Source organism: Pristiophorus japonicus, chromosome 12 (assembly GCF_044704955.1).
Source record: "Pristiophorus japonicus isolate sPriJap1 chromosome 12, sPriJap1.hap1, whole genome shotgun sequence".
Taxonomy (NCBI): domain Eukaryota; kingdom Metazoa; phylum Chordata; class Chondrichthyes; family Pristiophoridae; genus Pristiophorus; species Pristiophorus japonicus.
In genome coordinates this window covers 160,030,385-160,050,357 of record NC_091988.1, presented here as the reverse complement: position 1 = coordinate 160,050,357, position 19,973 = coordinate 160,030,385, and the positions used below count along the sequence as shown (strand labels likewise).

At 44.2% G+C, this 19,973-nt stretch overlaps 1 protein-coding gene across 1 annotated transcript in view; it reads right to left on the bottom strand.

The window, feature by feature from the left end:
* Positions 1–16,048, bottom strand: part of LOC139276883 (bactericidal permeability-increasing protein-like) — a 115,759-nt gene extending 99,711 nt beyond the window's left edge. The window contains exons 1-2 of the mRNA XM_070894880.1: positions 15,938–16,048; positions 2,694–2,826 (exon numbers count right to left, since the gene is read on the bottom strand). Of these exons, the coding sequence (XP_070750981.1) occupies positions 2,694–2,826; positions 15,938–16,048 (244 nt within the window). The remainder of the gene's footprint in view (positions 1–2,693; positions 2,827–15,937) is intronic.
* Between the last annotated feature and the right edge of the window lie 3,925 nt (positions 16,049–19,973).

The following is a 19,973-nucleotide window of genomic DNA, read 5'->3' as shown; positions in this document are numbered from 1 at the left end:
CCATGATTCTCTGTGGGCATGGGAATATAGACTGCTCAAATGCAAAAAGCAGTTTGACTCAGCTCAGTTCACAAGCAGCCACAGGCTGCTGGTGAAGGTCAAATTATTAAATAACATGCAGAGTAGAAATTAGAGTTAATTTAACAAAACTAATCACAAAGTTAGTATAAACATAAAATAAGGCAGATCATTGGAGTTAAGGTACCCATCCGATAGATTAAAGTAAGATAGTGTGGGCACCATCCAAGACTAGAGAGACAGTTTGAAATGGGCCCTTGGTACCAGACCGGGTACTGCTTATTAGGAGCAAAAGAGATAAGGCAAATTACAATGATGTAAAAGAATGTACAACATGAACAAAGTAGGGTTGATGGAAAATTACTGGAGGCAGGAGTGGACAAGATATTACCTCAGCGATAATGGTATTTTGACCACTAGAACCAATTAAGAAAGGTGATTTTGTTAAAGACCATATATGGACATTGGACAAACGAACCTTTGATAAGAAATTGGTTAAAACAGCGATACTCAAAGAATACTTCTGCACAGAAATTGCTGGAGTAGCACCGAACAGATTGAACACGACGTCGACTGTGTCCGGAAGTTTCCGGAGACCTAGGCCTGCGAGCTTTCGTTCAGTTATCTCCTTTTGTTAAGTATACTACTGCTGTAAGTTTAATAAATCTTGATCCATTGCACAAAACATACTGACTGCTGCCAATTGGTGTTGTCTTATCCAAGAACCCTTAAAGGTTCTACACTGTCCACATGCAGTTGGATGTACAGGTATAGTGAACAGTGGAAGAGGATAGTATAGACTTCACGAGGACATAGACAGGCTGGTGGAATGGACAGACGTGGCAGATGCAATTTAACACAGAAAAGTGTGAAATGATACATTTTGGTAGGAAGAATGAGGAGAGTAAATATAAACTAAAGGGTGCAATCCTAAAAGAGGTGAATGAACAGAGAGACCTGGGGGTATATATGCACAAATCTTTGAAGGTGGCAAGGGAGGTCAAGAAGACAGTTAAAAAAGCTTACAGGATCCTGGGCTTCATGAATAGAGGTATAGAGTACAAAAGCATGGATATGATAAAGCTGTATAAAACAGTGGTTCAGCCTCAACTGGAATATTGTGTTCAATTCTGGGCATCACACTTTAGGAAGGATGTAAAGGCCTCAGGGAAGATGCAGAGAAGGTTTACGAGAATGATTCCAGGGATGAGGGACTTCAGTTACGTGGATAGACTGGAAAAACTGGAGGTTGTTCTCCTTAGAGCAGAAAAGATTGAGAGAGGATTTGATAGAGGTGTTCAAAATCATGAGGGGTCTGGACAGAGCAGATAATGAGAAACTGTTCCCATTGGCAGAAGGGTCGAGAACCAGAGGACACAGATTTAAGGTGATTGGCAAAAAAACCAAAGGCGACATCAGAAAAAACATTTTTACACAGCGAGTGGTTAGGATCTGGAATGCACTGCCTGAAAGGGTGGTGAAGGCAGAGTCAATCACGGCTTTTAAAAGGGAGTTGGATAAGTAACTGAATTTAAAAAATTTGCAGGGCCACTGCCAGGGGAAGAATTGCAAGTGGTGCTGCAATGGGACTATTCAAAAGAGATGGAACGACTCTTAAAGCGGGCAGAAGAGCCGTGATTATCTGATGAATGATTTTTTTTTGAGGCCTAGGACTAGGTCATGGGGTCCCTGAGCTTGGCAGGAAAAGCATTCACATACATGGCATAATAGAAATGAGAATAAATGAATGAAATCTGATGAGTATGTTATGATGGTCCAGCCATCATGGTGCAAGGCAGGCTTGATGGAGTAGCTGGTCTTAGCCTGTCTGCCAATTTCACATGTTTGTATGAGCAATGTTATGCTATGAATAAATTAAAATTGGGATAAAATTGAGACTTCATTCAATGTGCTTCATTTGTGTAAAAAGGTCATCAAAATATTCAGTTTAAAGGCCTGACAACTCTAAAATTCAAAACATCACATTATTTTAATCTCTGTAATTAGATTAAATTGTCACTGAGTTAGCTACAGGATTACTATTTTGTATGCTGCTTTATTTGTACTTCTATGTCATTTTATGTATGCAATAAGTACAAATTTGTAGTTCACCCTGAAATATAAGTTCAGTCATAATGATGGTTTCCCACCTATTGGAGAGTTCAGGATCGTACGATGACCAACTCTTACAATGTCCCAGTGCTAACGGGGTAGATTGTTAACTCTGGCAGATGCCACATTCAATTTACTCGGTGCATTAAGATAAATTTCAGTTTGTCGGTGGCATAAAATTGCCTGTGGAAGCTGCCTTTTTGCAGTGAGAACAAGCAAGGATTGTTGGATAACAGAATTTACAGAAGATACAATTTAAATACAGGAGAATAAAATTGAACATAACTTTGAAAAGCATAAAGTAACTACTTATCCTCCTGGGAATAAGGAGATTCAGTATTCCCTGATTTCATATTGAATTCTGTTCCACAATATTGCAATTCCACTAATGAATGCAAGACGTGTGGGTGAGTGCAGAGCAACTGTTCATCATACTTCGATGCAAAGCTGATGTGAAAAGTTGTAGAAAAACATATAGAACATTCTAAGCACTTCCTCCTACCCACATACACATGCAGACATTTCCCTTTAAGATATTAGAACACTACATTGTGGTAACATACCATAATCAATTCCTCTGGTGGTGATTTTTCCTTCAAATCCAGGGTTAATGGCCCAAACACCAACTGCGTGGAGAAAAAGTGCGCAGAAAACAAGATGTCCAGGCGACCTCATCGTGTCCTTGAAGTCTTGAATCTATAGGTTAAAAACTGAAACAACAACTCATGAGCTTTTTTGACTCAGAAATTAATTCCCATTCTAGCCTATTTCATATAAAACTGCATTAGGGTTAGGAATGTGCATACGTTCAGCAGCAATGATTTTAGTCCACTTGTTTCTTGCAGCAATATTATTTAAATTTAATAAAACTGAAAAGAAACATTTCACATTTTCAGGCCCCCATTTCCTTGAACTGTCTGTCCGATGAGACGTTAAACTAAGGCCCCATCTGTCCTTTCAGGTGGACGTAAAAGTTCTTATGGCACTATTTCAAAGAAGAGCAGGGGAGCTCTGCCTGATGTCCTGGCCAATATTTATCCCTCAACCAACATCACTAAAACAGATTATCTGGTCATTGTCACATTGCTGCTTGTGGGAGCTTGATGTGCGCAAATTGCCTGCCATCTTTCCTACATTACAACAGCGACTACACATCAAATAAGTGCTTAATTGGTTGTAAAACGCCCTGGGATGTCCTGAGATTGTGAAAGGCGCTACATAAATGTAAGTGTTTCTAAAGTGACCAACATTCTTGTTAAGCTCAAGCTTTATGAAATTAAATGAAACCTAAATGTTTGTCCAAGATTGTAAGACTGAATTTCCATGAATTGGTGAGATTTATATTTCTCATGAGAGAAGGTTATAAGAACATAAGAACATAAGAAATAGGAGCAGGAGTAGGCCAATGGCCCCTCGAGCCTGCTCCGCCATTCAATAAGATCATGGCTGATCATCGACCTCAACTCCAATTTCCCGCCCAATTTCCACATCCCTTGATTCCCCTAAACACCACAAATCTATCTATCTCAGCCTTGAATATATTCAGACACTCGGCATCCACAGCCCTCTGGGGCAAAGAATTCAAAAGATTTACAACCCTCTGAGTGAAGAAATTCCTTCTCATAAGAATATAAGAAATAGGAGCAGGAATAGACCCCTGCCATTTAATCAGATCATGGCTAATCTGATCTTGGGCTCAGCTCCACTTTCCTGCCCATTTCCCATAATCCTTCTCTCCCTTATCGTTCAAAAATCTGATATCTCTGTCTTAAATGGACTACTGCATATCCTCAGACTGTGCTCCTAGTTTTAGACACTCCAGCCAGGGGAAACATCAGCCTGTTAATCCACTTCAGAATCTTCAATGAGATCATCTCTTAGTCTTCTAAACTCGAGAGAGTATAGGCCCATTCTACACAATCTCTCATCATAAGACAGCCCTCTCATCCCAGGAATCAATCCAGTGAATCTCCGTTGTTCCGCCTCCAAGGCAAGTTTATCCTTCCTTAGATAAGGAGACCAAAACTGTGTAAAGTACTCCAGATGTGGTCTCATCAAGATGCTATACAATTGTAGCAAGACTTCCTTACTCTTATACTCCAATCCCCTTGCAATAAAGGATAACATGCCATTTGCCTTCCTTATCGCTTGCTGTACCTGCAAGCTAGCTTTCTGCACAAGAACACTCAAATCTCTCTGAACACCAACATTTAAAAGTTTCTCACCATTTAAAAAATATTCTGTTTTTCTATTCTTCCTACCAAAGTGAATAACCTCACATTTTCCGACATCATATTCCATCTGCCGTCTTATTGCCCACTCACCTAGTCTATCTGTCATGTATTCAACTGTCATTGTAACCCATGTATAAACTGACCTAAGTTGTACATCGTGAGAACACTGACCACTAGGTGGTGAACTATGGGAGACACTGCTAACCTGGACTTTCAGGTATAAAACGGGAAGCTCCACCCCCCTTCTTCACTTCAGTGCTGGCTAATAAAGGTTACTGGTCACAGAGTGACCTTCTCTCAAGTATGGACCTCATGTGCATTTATACTGTATAGTAAGGACATATTATTGCCGATGAGAAACTGGGATTTAAACCACGCGAGCATGGCCACAAGCAGCACAGACGAGAGGTACTGTGTTGGTGATGATTGGGACGATTTTATTGAGAGACTACAGCAAAGTTTCGTCACTAAGGAATGGCTGGGACAAGGATCGGCCGACAAACGCAGGGCTCATCTCCTGACGGTTTGTGGATCCGGGACGTACTCCCTGATGAAGGACCTTCAAGCGCCAGAGAAGACTTTTGAAGAGCTCAGTAAGTTGATCGGGGAACACTTTAAACCGGCGAGCAGCATGCACATGGCGAGACACCGGTTTTACACGCACCAGCGGCGAGAAGGGCAAAATGTTCCAGACTTCGTGGCAGACCTCCGGTGACTGGCGAGCCTATGTAAGTTCCCAGATGCATTCAGAGCGGAGATGCTGCAAGACTTTTTTATTGAGGGCATCGGGCACGCTGGGGTTTTCAGGAAACTGATTGAGACCAAAGACTTGACCCTGGAAATGGCAGCTTTGATGGCCCAGACATTTATCTCGGGAGGAAGAGACCAGAATGATGTTTGACAAAAATCTTGGTTTAAATGCAGCAAATGGACAGGGTCAATATTGTTAATGCGGCACACAGTTCTCCAGGCGGACAGGGGCAATCGGACATGCCCGAGCATGTAGTCGAAACCAAAGGGGGAATTCAACAGAGACAATCGCTAGCTGAACGGCGATTCATGCCATCGCAAGGGACAATGCGGCCAGTAATGGGGCCATCAACACCTGTCAATGGTGCGCTTAAGGGCAGTTACAGAGACAGTCAGAGACGATCGACTGGTAATGGACCTTTTGTTTCCAACAATGGCTCATGTTGGAGGTGTGGAGGCAAACACACAGCCAGAGCTTGCAGGTATCAGCAATATACCTGCAGAAACTGCAACGTCAGCGGTCACTTGGCGCGTATGTGCAGGAAGCCTGCAGCCAGGTTGATGTACGAGGAGGCTGGGGACGATGTAAGCCCTACGAGGCCAAATGGGGGAAATCGCTGGAAGCTGAAGTTCAGCGAGTTCATGTGGAGCACATATACAGTTCATACAGCAGGACGCCACCAATAATGATGAAAGTGCTCCTCAATGGCATCCCAGTATCAATGAAGCTAGACACGGGGGCTAGCCAGTCCCTGATGAGTATCAAACAGTTCGACAAGTTGTGGGTGTCCAAGACCAGGAGGCCAAAATTATTGCCAATTGACGCACAGCTACGTACATATGCAAAGGAGATCATTCTGATGCTAGGCAGCGCCACGGTAGTCGTGACCCACAAAGATTCGGAGAACAGTTTGCCACTCTGGATTGTCCCGGGGGACGGTCCCGCACTGCTAGGTAGGATTTGGCTGGCTGTCATGAACTGGAAATGGGGCGATGTCAATGCAATTTCTTCTGTGGAGCGAATATCATGCTCACAGGTCCTGGACAAATTTGACTCACTATTTCAATCCGGCATTGGCACTTTCATGGGGACCAAGGAAGTGATTCACATAAACCCGGACGCCAGGCCAGTACACCACAAGGCCAGAGCGATGCCGTATGTGATGCGGGAAAAGATAGAAGGCGAATTGGACCGCCTGCTGAGGGAAGGCATCATCTCACCAGTCGAATTCAGTGACTGGGCGAGCCCAATTGTGCCGGTGCTCAAGGCGGATGTGTCGGTCAGGATATGTGGTGATTACAAGGCCACCATCAATCAGGTGTCACTCCAAGACCAGTACCCGCTACCGAGAGCGGAGGACCTCTTTGCGATGCTATCCGGTGGCAAACTTTTTTCAAAATTGTACCTGATCTCAGCTTACGTTACCCAGGAGCTGGCGAGTGAGTGGAAGAAGCTGACCACCATCACGATACACAATGGGTTGTTTGAGTACAACAGATGTCCGTTTGGGATTCGCTCGGCTGCCGCGATCTTCCAACGAAATATGGAAAGCCTCCTCAAGTCGATTCCAAGGACAGTGGTTTTTCAAGACGACATCCTCATCACGGGTTGTGATACTGACGAACACCTCCACAACCTGGAGGAGGTGCTACGCAGACTGGACCGGGTAGGTCTGCGACTGAAAAAGGTGAAGTGCGTCTTCCTAGCTCCAGAGGTAGAATTCCTGGGGATGAGGGTAGCAGCAGACGGGATCAGACCTACTGCGTCCAAAACAGAAGCGAACCAAAGAGCACCCAGACCCCGTAACATGACGGAGCTGCGTTCGTTCTTGGGGCTCCTGAACTATTTTGGTAACTTTCTTCCCAAAGTGAGCATGCTGTTAGAGCCGCTACACGTGCTCCTACGCAAAGGTCGCGAATGGGTCTGGGGGGACAGCCAGGAAAGGGCTTTTGATAGAGCATGAAATTTGTTATGCTCCAACAATCTGTTAACGCTATATGACCCATGTAAGAAACTTGTTTTAACGTGCAACGCGTCATCCTATGGGGTCGGGTGTGTGTTGCAGCATGTTAATGCCAAGGGTCAGTTACAGCCGGTAGCTTATGCCTCCAGAAGTCTGTCCCAGGCAGAACGGGGCTACGGGATGGTAGAAAAGGAAGCGCTAGCATGTGTATATGCAGTAAAAAAAAATGCACCAGTACCTGTTTGGCAGGAAATTTGAGCTGGAGACAGATCACAAACCCCTAACATTCCTTTTGGCCGACAACAAGGCCATAAATGCAAATGCATCGGCCCGCATACAGAGGTGGGCACTCACGCTAGCCGCCTATGATTATACAATTCGGCACAGACCGGGCACTGAAAACTGCGCCGATGCACTCAGCAGGCTCCCACTAGCCACCACCGAGGGGGCAACCGAGCATGCTGCTGAGATGGTCATGGCTGTTGAAGCTTTCGAAAGCGAAGGCTCACCCGTGACAGCCCGTCAGAGAAATGTCTGGACAAATAGCGATCTGCTACTGTCCTTAGTCAAGAAATCTGTCCTGAATGGGGACTGGGCAGCCATGTGTGGGGCATGCCCTGAGGAGTTCAAACATTTCACAGGCGCAAGGATGAACTCTTGATTCAGGCCTTGCTTACTATGGGGAAACCGAGTAGTCATGCCCTAGATGGGCAGAGAGATGCTCATCAGAGAACTCCACAATGAGCACCCGGGCATTGTCATGATGAAGGCAATTGCCAGATCACACGTTTGGTGGCCAGGGATAGATGCAGATCTGGAACTTTGTGTTCGCAGGTGCAACACATGTGCCCAGCTGGGCAATGCGCCCAGGGAAGCCCCCCTTAGCCCCTGGTCCTGGCCCGCCAAGCCATGGTCACACATCCATGTGGACTACGCAGGTCCTTTCATGGGAAAAATGTTTTTGGTTGTAGTAGACACCTACTCCAAATGGACGAGTGTGACATTCTCAATTCAAGCACATCCTCTGCCACGGTAGAAAGTCTACAGGCAATGTTCGCTACCCATGGTCTACCGGGCGTCTTGGTCAGCGACAATGGCCCGTGCTTTACAAGCATTGAATTCCAGGATTTCATGGCAGGAAATGGTATCAACCATGTCAGAACGGCACCGTTCAAGCCAGCCTCAAATGGCCAGGCGGAACGAGCAGTGCAGATAATCAAACAGGGGATGCTCAGAATCCAAGGGGGGTCTCTACAAAGCCGCTTATCATGCCTCCTGTTGGCCAATAGATTCCAAACACACTCGCTCACAGGGGTCCCACCCACAGAGCTGCTAATGAAAAGGACGCTCAAAACCAGGTTATCCCTTATACACCCCGCCATGAAAGAAATTGTTGAGAGCAGGCACCAGTCACAATGTGACTACCATGACAGGAATGCGAGGGCGCAATGTATTGATGTCAATGACCCTGTCTTTGTCCTCAACTACGCTGCAGAGCCCAAATGGCTCGCAGGCACTGTGATTGCCAAAGAGGGGAATAGGATTCTGGTAGTTAAACTCACCAATGGACAAATCTGCCGCAAGCACGTGGATCAAACAAAAAGGAGGTTCAGCAACCCCACAGAAGAAGCAGAGGAAGAACACGATGTTAGAGTTCACTCCTCCACAGGTGACCGAACACTGGAACCAAGCGGAGGAGAGCCCAGTCACTGTGGGCAGTCCGGATAGGCCTGAGGCACCGCAAACAGCAGACACTCAGGCCAGCGCCCAACAACCGGAGCCCCAACTTAGGCGTTCTACAAGGGAGCGTAAACCACCAGAGAGACTTAACCTGTGATCCCAATAAGGCTTTGGGGGGAGGTGATGTCATGTATTCAACTGTCATTGTAACCCATGTATAAACTGACCTAAGTTGTACACCTTGAGAATATTGACCACTAGGTGGTGAACTTGTGGGAGACACTCCTAACCTGGACTTCCAGGTATAAAAGGGGAAGCTCCACCCACCTTCATCACTTCAGTGCTGGCTAATAAAGGTTACTGGTCACAGAGTGACTGTTTCTCAAGTATGGGCCCCGTGTGCATTTATACTGTATAGTAAGGACATTTAAAAGTTTCTCACCATTTAAAAAATATTCTGTTTTTCTATTCTTCCTACCAAAGTGAATAACCTCACATTTTCCTGAATCATATTCCATCTGCCATCTTATTGCCCACTCACCTAGTCTATCCATATCCCTTTGCAGATGCTTTGCGTTCTCCTCACAGTTTACTGTCCCACCTAGCTTTGTATCATCAGCAAACTTGGATACATTACACTCAGTCTTGTAATCTAGGTCATTCATATAGATTGTAAATAGCTGAGGCCCCAGCACTGATCCTTGCGGCACCCCACTAGTTACAGCCTGCTAACCTGAAAAGACCCGTTTATCCCTATTCTCTTTTCTGTCTATTAACCAATCCTTTATCCATGCTAATACGTTACCTCCAATCCCATAATCCCTTATCTTGTGTAATAATCTTTTATGTGGCAACTTATCGAATGTCTTTTGGAAATCCAAATACACTACATCCACTGGTTCCCCTTTATCTACCCTGTTAGTTACATCCTCAAAAAACTCTAATAAATTTGTCAAACACGATTTCCCTTTCATAAAACCATGATGGCTCTGCCTAATCATGTTATGATTTCCTAAGTGCCCTGATAGCACTTCCTTAACAATGGATTCCAGCATTTCCCCGATGACTGATGTCAGGCTAACTGGTTTGTAGTTCCCCATTTTCTTTCTCCCTCCTTTCTTGAATAGCGGCATTACATTTGCTACCTTCCAATCCGCTGGGAGTGTTCTAGAATCTAGGGAACTTTGAAAGAGCAATACCTTTTAATCTATTTTTCCAATCTACCTTAGCCAACTCGCCTTGCATACCTATCTAATTGGCTTTATTTAAGTTTAAAACTCTAGTTTCCGACTTGGACAAGTTTAAAATAGCCTGTTCCCTGGTTGGTTCCATGATCTATTGTTCTATGAAACTGTCTCGAATGCATTCCATGAACTTGTCCTCCAGACTACCGTCATGGTTAATGTTTTCATTTTCCAGTAAACTGTTGTTTCTGAATATATTGTATACATGGGCATCTGGTGCATAATCTAATTCTACTGATTCTAGTTAAACTTTACATTATTTTATAAAACCAATTTCAGCTGTTACTATTACATACTATTCAATGCGCTTTGCAATTGTGTGCATTTAAAGGCAATGTAAATTGTCTATGTTTTATGAGTTCAATCTGGTCTTTGGTAACGGTAAAATTGTCATGTTGCAGTGAGATTTTCAGCCATGGGTCTTCAAGGTTCCAATGCAGAAGGTGGAGTCAAATGTGAGTGTACAACCAATCAGGTACAGTATTCTCATTAATAGCAATGACAACTCCGTATCTACAAGTTCTTGTTGCTATTAATGAGAAAAAAAATCCAAATACACTAAACACAACATAAAAAATAAAAAACACACCTCACATAATTAAAATTAATTGAAATTAAAGTTCATTAAATGTTTTAGAAAAAAAAATATATTTTTTGGATTTTTTTTAAAAGTGTTTTAATAGGGTTTAAAATAAACTTACCTTAGTGGACAGGGTTTTTAACATAAAATATGTGTTTAATTTTTATTTTTATGTGTCTTAAAACTCTTACGCTGGTAAAAGTAGGCTATGTGCCTGCTTTTACCAGGCGCAAGAGTTTTAAGGACATTCGCTGGGCAACAGACTCACCCGCGCGAATGTCCTGGCTGCGGGGATGCGTTCGATCTGTCAAACTAAAAAACTTGACAGATCGGAAAAGCTGGTTTTCGGCGCATGTGCTTTGCGCGCCGAAAACCGGCTTTTGCGGTTCCTTGCCGGGTCCGTACGCATTCTGTACGGACCTGGTGAGGCCGGAATTTTAGCCCCATTAACGTTCACCAAAAATACTTGTGTTGAGAGTAAAAGCTGACATGGACTGGTTGAGCCAAATGGTTTTCTGTGTTGTAACTTCTATGTATTTCTGTGTATAAAATACAAACTTATGTAAAAGTGCAAAAGAGATGGATACCCCTTAGTCGTGCTCCCTGGGCAAGTACCAAGTGGTGCCGGAAGCATATTTAAATGGGATTCATGAAACTGGCCTCTTAGCATCCAGTGATGCCAGCTCATCACTTTGCAGCACCAGGATTGCTGAATCAGTTGCATAACAAATAGTATTTGAAGTTTGGAGGATAGCATTGGAGTGGCTTCCACTGCACCAGTCTTTTTAGATGAAATATGAACTACTGATCTTGTGCCATTTCTGCATTATGTTTTATTGCAAACATGAGAATTGTGGTTCTGCAATAATTTTCTATAACTATTGATCCCTACAAAGCATCAATTTATCCTAATTCAAAATTGCTAAAGCCAGAATTTTCACATCAAAAAAGGGGGGGTGGGTGTGGGGTTTGGAGCGTGGAGGCAGTTACATTGTTAAAAATGTGAATCCCGACCTGATCCCACCTCCAACCCGCCCACTTCTGGCTTTACCTGAGGCGGGACGGGGGGCGCGGGCAGACAACGCGCTGCCAGGGGGCATTACCACAACTTAAATATTGTAATGAGGCTAGAAGCCCCTATTTCCCACTCCATTTTGTTTTTAACTGCCTGCGGACGAGTTTCACACTATCAGTAAAACCCAACAATTAAACAGAGACAGGGACTGCTGGATCTAGGAGGTAAGTAGCTTTATACCTACCTCCTGGATCCAGGGTCCCTATCTCACCATCCCCCAGCGATCAGCAGCTCTTCCATGAGGCCTCCAATTGCATTCACAGACCTCCCCCCATCTCCCCAGGCCTCCACCCCCCAACAATGATGATAAGGCCATCCGCAATCCTCTGCCCCCCACCCCGATCCCTGACTGACCCACCACTGGCGACCTCTGATCCCCCCCCACGATCTCCGATCCCTACCACCCACGATCCCCCCGTGCCTGCGATCCCGGACCTCCTCGGCCACCCCATCACCTGCCGATCCTGCAACCCCACCGATCCTCTCTCCCCCCTCCTGATTGCCGCCCCCCATTCCCAACCACCGACCCTCCTCCTGATCGCCACCCGCCCCCGCCGATCCTGATCACCCGTCCCACTGATTCTAATGCCCACTCAGGCCAATCCCAAACCCCCTCCCACGATCCCTCCCCTAGACCGACCCCTCGCAACTTCGACCTACCCACCCCCAGCTTCTCAAGCTGGCTGGCTGCCTGTGGGAACCGAGGCCTCACATTCAAATTAGGCCCTGCCAGTAAAATCGGCAGGGCCTGCGTTTCCTGCCTGCCTCAGACCCTGCCTGTCTCGCACCTCACCTTGTCCCCAACCTGCCTGCCTAAACAAAATTTCGACCTAAATTTCTCTAATATATAGCTATGATATTGTAATGTATGTATGCCTGGGTTAACCTGCCACCATGGGAGCAACCAGCAGAGGTCATTGGGCCACAGACACACACATGCAGCCCTTGTATCTAAAGAAAGCCTCCATGTTTAATCCTCACTTTGAGAGCTAATAAAGTAGAGTCAGGTCGCACCTGATTGAGTTCACGGTACTAAGCCCATTGAGTTATTGCATACGCAACAATATATCATCTGTAATTCATCACTCTCTGGCCATATGTAGGATAAATAAGTAAAGCATCCTCTACACTATGCTAACAGTATACTGCAACATCAGAAAAGTGATCCCTATAGCAACAGTGTTACAATTCTGTTTTGTACACCAGCCAGTCTGGTTACCTTTCTACGATTACCAATTTGTGCCAATGTGGGCATTTCTGTGGTAAGAACACTTTGAAACTGCTAACCTCACCTACCTCTGGCAAAGAGAAGACATTTTCATCCATTAATCTAACTGGGTAGAAACTTTTAGAGGTATATGTTGGGTACAAACTGCTCAATTAGTTCCCTCTATGTTATGATTTTGAGTTCTTTTGTTGCATGATAGTCTTTAAACTCAATCCCACATAATTTTTTTCTATATGTCACTGTGATTTTAATCAGTTGGAGTATATCAAATTCCAGATGTGCTATTAACTTTTGAAAGGAAATGATAATTATGATCTACTTTTTCACCCAGAACTTAATTAGTCCCATAGTTATGAAATATAGGTTTGCAAAAACATTTTAAAAAATAAATTGTTTCCACTCTTTCTGTAGCTAATTAATTCCAATTTAGGAGGTTTGTGAATAAGTCTTGATTTTGCTGAAGTGTTTGGCTGGAGGCCGAAAGTCCACTTTTGGCAACATTTTGTGAAATCAGGCCCTGTGAATAATGAGTTCCTCGAACAACTATGGTCGTTTTGCATTGGCACCCATCTTAATGGAGGACATGGAAAATCTGTCTGTCAGCCCAAATTTAAAGGGATGTGCCCACTTCTAGCTAAGTTTCTGCACATTAGAGCAGTATTATTTCAGCCTTTATAATGGTTCAAAATACATTCAAAACATTTGTCATCCTTTGCAATGTTGTGTGTAGGGAGCGTGGAGAAGAGGCGCTGTGGCAGAGCAAAACAAAGTCTGCGAACAAGTGACAGAATGCAGCCGCTGTTTGATGGCTCTCAAAGTGCGTTTGCTACTGTATGAGATATGTGCAAGGAGAATTGCCAAGTTTGGCACTCCCATCTCCAAAATATAACAGTGTACCTTTCCTATCAGGAGGTGACAACCAGGTTAATTGGTCTATGCAATACAATACTCTGCATTCTTGAAATCCCTGCCATCCAGGGAACGTTCTGAGTCCTTTCTCCTTTCCACAGAGAGAGTGTTGAACGTGTTGCCCCTTGCAAACATTCTCTCTCACTTTCCTGATATATCTGTGGAGAGCTGGTTCAGCACATGTTCTTGATGGTGGCTTGGAAGGATTGTGACATAAAAGAATTAGTGCTCACAGGTAGATCTAGCTATGTGAAAGAAAAAGAAAGACTTGCATTTTTATAGTGCCTTTCACAACCCCTGGACGTCCCAAAATGCTTTACAGTGAATGAAGTACTTGTGTGGTCACTGTTGTAATGTAAGAAATATGGTGCAGGCTGTCTGAAGGACAGTCTCAAGGAAATAGCGATGTAGCATTTATCTTGGTGAAGATGCTGAAGCTAGGTCTCATCTGACATGCCCAGGAAGGTTTGTCTGGGCCAGTAAATGAAGGTTAGGGGGTAAGAATGGATGAGTACATAATGCATGAGGTGTAGTTGTGCCTGCCTTTATTATCCCCTTTAGAGCTGCTCTTCCTCTTCCACTGGAAGCCTTGAAGGAGCTTGCATCCTGCCAACTTTGGTTGCTGCATGTGAAAGATTTAATGATGTTTGTCTCAATTACGCCCCTTTGAACACCAGAGTTTAAAAGGGAAAAAAAACTATTTCTAAAAAAAAAAATTGCTTATGTTTCTTTTAGTGAAGCTTCTGCAGATTGACAACTATCTATCTGTATGCAGGACTGCAATGGATGCATGTATTAAATTGGTTGATGCAAGAAATTAGTCATGTTTGTGTTTCAGAAAAATCCCACTTTAAATGCTTTCATATATTTAGAATGGAACTCACCCGAATGTGGGCAGGGCATAAAGTCATTCTGCCAGAGATTTAATACTTTTAATTAGCTCCCATGGAAACTAGTTGAGGCCACAGCTTGACTACATAGGGCTCATTATAGGCTGGCTCGGGGCCACCTTATTACTGGTCTACTTTCAAGCCGGCTGGTATTTTTATCCTGGTGGTTAAAATGTAAGGAACTAAATTTTAAATTTAAATGCTTTGGCATACTACTTGGTCTGCACTGTATTTTTATGTGGATTGTTCTGTACTCCATTGTTTAATGCATTTGTGTTTTATAATTTCCCTGTGAATGGCGCATATTGTACATTGACTTATTTTGCAGATATATAGTGAGCATAATGTTATTCTATTCATGAAAACCTTTAAAGTGTTAGATTATTGTATAATTGCTTATGTGACTTTTAAGTAATTTCTGTGATTTGCAATCCCGTTTTAGAACTTCATGCCCACATTCGCAAAGCTTTGTCTGGGGAATACTGGACAAAAACATACCTCTATATTCATTCAAAGTAGTTATAAAGTGTGTGGGAGTAGGATAAATTGTGTCTCAGATTTATTCATTTCTACAACATTGTACAGTACAACAATTCTTTGAGGATGTGTTAACTCTCTGCTTTGAGTCAGCGTCAGCAAAATGACCTGACTCATTTCAGTCCAGTTTAGCAGCGATAAGCAAATACAGTGTGAGGTTACACTGGATTTAATTGTTGATTGGCCAGGTAAGAGCCTGCGATCTTCTGCTCATTAACATTAAGCCTGTGGGCTTCACTACCTGCTGGCACACAGGAGTGTGGAATATGCCCCGTTAGCATAGACATGTTTGTATCTGGTGTTCCTCATGCTCGAAAGTTGGAAAACAGCATTTAGGATGAAATCATCACACCAAGGACATCCTAGTTCCGTTTAAGTTGCCTACAGAAATGCACCAAGTGCACCAAACTGGAAGGAGACACAGTCAACAGGTTTCTGCCTCTTCCCCCAGTCCATTATGCCTCATGCATGCCAGTTGGCAGTGAGTAATGGTGATGAAAGTTGAGGCACTTGTCTAGCTTTCATCCATCCTACCACAACAAAACTGCCTTGGGTAAAGTCACTAGTGATATGCCTGTACTGTGATATCTTCCTCCTCCTTGTCCTACTCAACCTCTCTGTGATCTTCAAGACACTTCGCCACTGTATAATTCCTCCATCGCCTCTCTTCTGTAGTTTGCTACTGTAGCTTCATGCTCTCCTGACTCCATTCCTACCTTTCCCAAAGTAACCAGCACATCACTTGCAATAGCTTGCCCTCCCTCATCTGCATGGTCACCACTAATTTGCTCCAACATTACAGCTTGGCCCGATCTAACCTTATACATGTTGACACTCAACACTAAAATTATGGTCATCTTTCTTATAGGGGTTGATAACACTCACCTTTACCTTGAATACGTTTACTATATTGATGGACTGTCTCTCCAACATCAACTCGTGGATAAGCCAGAACTTTCTCCAACTAAACATCGGCAAAACTGAAACCGTCCTGTTTGGCTCTTGTCAGAAATCTACGCCCTGTCCCTCAATTCCAGCACCTTCCCTGACTGAATGTAACAGTGTAGAACTTTGGTGTGCTCATCAGCCCTGAGTTGAAATTCGGACTGGATGTGAATATTCCCTCTATTGACAAGACCACTGTTTCAACTTTTGAAACTTTACCACTATAATAATAACAACAATAAGACTAATAACAAGAAAACAATTGGCACAGTGCCTGTAATGTAAGGTGGTTCACAGTTGGACATCATAAAAGCCAATACTGAGCCAGAGTATGGGTTAGGAGGCAAAGCTTGCCTGAAGAGATGAGTTTTGAGAAGTCTTTTCAAGGCGAAGAAGGTTAAAACGTTTGACAAGGGCATTCCAGAGAGTAGGATTCTTGCTGCTGAATGCTTTGCTACCAACAGAAAGCAAAGTGGAAGTGTGGGGGTATACAAAAAGGCCAGAGTCAGAGGGATAGAGGCCCCTATTTTCCACAATCACATTTCTGGCGCCCACGTATGATAAAGTAGACCAGCGCCAAAATATCTGCCGCCAAAAACAGTGGCAAAACTTTGGGGAAAATTTAAACTGACCCATTATGCCAAAACGAAATCGCCGTGCACCAAAAAAATGGCGCCCAAAAATAGGGGCCAGAGTGTTTAGAGAAGGGGGAGCCAGTAACATACGGTATGAAGAAATTGCAGATACCTCGTGGACAAATTTAAAGAGATGGATGAGGATTTTAAATCTGATGTGTTGGAGGGCAGGGAACAATAATGGCCAAACAGAATCTTTTATTCAGGATGCATGTGGCAGAGTTTGGAATTCATGAGGGATGGAGCACCAGGGTCCAGCAAGACCATTGGGCTGATCAAGTCTGGGGTGACTAATGCAAGTATGGGGGGTTTCAGAAGCAATGGGGCTCAGGTAGAAATGAAACTAGCAATGTCATGCAGGTGGAAGTAATCTGTCTCTGTGATGGAAAGGGCAAGGGTCTGCAGTGGAGCTCAGGGCTGCACATGACACCAAGGTTATGGATGGTCTGGTTGAAACTGACTCAGTTGCTGAAGAGGGGGATGGAATTGGTGGCAAGGAAATGCTGTTTGTGTTGGGGCTGAAGATGGTGGCTTTGTCCTTCTGAGTTTTGAGGAAAATTGGATGTCAGATTAGCAACCTAACTGTACAGAGGCGGTTGAGGGGTCAAGGGAGGTGGTGGCGAGATAGACATGTGGAATGTCAATGAGGTGTAGCATACAGATGAGGAGGATGTGGGGGCCCAGGACAGATCCTTGGAGGACTCCGGAGGTGACTATGTGTGGGATGGAAAAAAAAGCTATTGCTGGAGACGTGCTGATTATGTTTAGATAGATAGGAAAGGAACCATGTCGGGCAGTTTCATGAAGCTCGATGATGGAGGAGCGATGTTAGAGGAGGACGGTCAATGAAGTTGAATGCTGTGAAGGAGTCGAGGAGGACAGAAGGGATAAAGCATCACAGTCACAGAGGACGTCACCTGTGACCTTGAGTAGGGCTGTTTCAATGCTGTGAGGCAGGTGGAAGTTGGACTGGAGGGATTTGAACAGCAAGTTTTGGGAGAGAAGGAAATGAAGCAAAATAAATTGGAAGAGAGGTTGGGCAGAGGGGATATTTGATAAGGGCAGAAGAGTTGAGGGGGTGTGGCAATAATGTTGGTTTTGAAGGGGAGAGGACACCTAAGAGAGCTGTGGAGGCTGGGTCATTGAATATATTTAAGGTGGAGATAGACAGATTTGAGCGCTAAAGGAGTGAATGATTATGGGAGCAGGCAGGGAGGTGGAGTTGAGGCCAGAATCAGATCAGCCATGATCTTATTGAATGGCGGAGCAGGCTCGAGGGGCCACATGGCCTACTCCTGCTCCTAATTCTTATGTTCTTATGTTTTTATGTAAGGAGAGGGAACCATTGATAATGTCAGCTATCACAGGGATCAGGAAGGGGAATGGGGTGTTTTGTAGGAAAAGGATGGGAAAGCTACAGGGGAGTCTCAGAGGCGAGATGAGCTAGGAGAGGGAAGAGGATATGGGGTGAAGCTGCAGAGGGATGTGGCTTCTAGACTAGATTGGGTGGAAGACTGTAAAGGCTGGGACCTGGGGCCAAGGAAGGAAAGGATAAAGTCGAGCCAACTGCACAGTTAGTCGTGATGTTTGAGGTGAGGGTGAGATAAGGGGGAGTTGAGTTTAAGAAGACAATCGAAGGGTCAATATAGGTGGTGGAATGGTAGAGCTAGGTGGTGACGGCATAACTGTGGAAGTTGACTCCATACGTGCAGACGATGTCATTTTGTACCAGGTGATGAGCGGCCTAATCAGCAATGCTTAAAAGATCCGCTGGTGCCTGCTCCACAAAACAGCCCCAAATATTCTTTATTTTATATATATATTTGGGGGAGGCCAGGAGGAAGAGTGCTTCTGCTAGCTTCACAAACAATTGTGGCTTGTTGCTCGCACCCCTCCCCAGTCTAACCTGCTTTGTGTAGGGGCCAGCCCTCCTTTAACTGGCCAGCTGCAGTGGCACACCTATTTGGTGCCTGTGGCTCACTGACTACAAATGAGGCCTCAACCTGAAAATGTTTGAAGGCCTCTTGACACTGGCTGAGGGCGGGCAGCGCAGCCATTCTGCCGACTTCCTGGCTGCTGGGGGCGGAGGTCAAAGGTTCCCCCCCATCTGTATAATTATGGCAATATTGGGAATTATGGTTGATCCCTTCCAGTCTATAATGAAATGCATTCATCACATCCTGAAATTAAATGCCTTAATTATATAATAGCTCTGGACAGTGACATTACGCATTCAGGGCACAGTGAGGTGAACTCATAATTATATCACATTGCTTGGGCTGGGAGACTGGAATATCAAAGTTTGACCTGAGTGGAATATTCCAATATTCACTGGGAAAGCTGGAGCTCAAAGTTGCAAAACAATTTTACAGAATTGTCTCTCAACTTAAGAATATAAGGTACAGAACAAGAAAACAGCTTGTGGCCATTGCAGCTATTCATTCCAGCCAACCCAGTCTTGTTTGCACTGTCATATCTTATTTATTCCTAAGTGTTTTCTCTACTTAAGTGCATGTGATTTATAAGTAAACAATCTCTGCCTATCAAATCTGGGTTTGGTTCATAACATAGGAAGGATAGATTCCTAATAGTGATGAATTCATTTAATCTTGCTTAGAATTCACAACATACAAACTATCGGTGACTTTAAAAAGTGTGTGTGAGCTGAACTGCTAAGGCCACGATTGTGCGCCATTTTTTGGCGTCCAAACGTGTTTTCGGGTCAAATCCTCAGTTTACAATTTTCGCTGACGTTTGTATGCCGGCGCGGACCATGTGCACCAGTTTAAAATTTTTTGGCGCAGACACAAGTGAAAACGGGCTCGGGCTCGGGCGCCATTTTTCTGCAAGTAGCTGATTTCGGCCATCCACGATTTTTTCAGCGCCGCACGCACTGCCAAAAAGCCACCCCCCCAAAAAAAACCTTCTGTGAACTTAAGGAAATCGGTGCGGCGCACAAAAGAACATTAGGGCCAGGCAAAAGAAGACAAAATAAAGTACAAATACATGGATTCTTTTTGGACAGGTACTCTGAAAATAACTCAGAAAGTAATTTCCGAGTTTTTGGAGTGAGACAATTTAATAAACAAATGTATAAGTTTTTCGGAGGGACGGAACTGAAATAACTTTGCTGGGTTAGGGTTAGGGTGGGTTTTTTTTTCACCAAAATCGC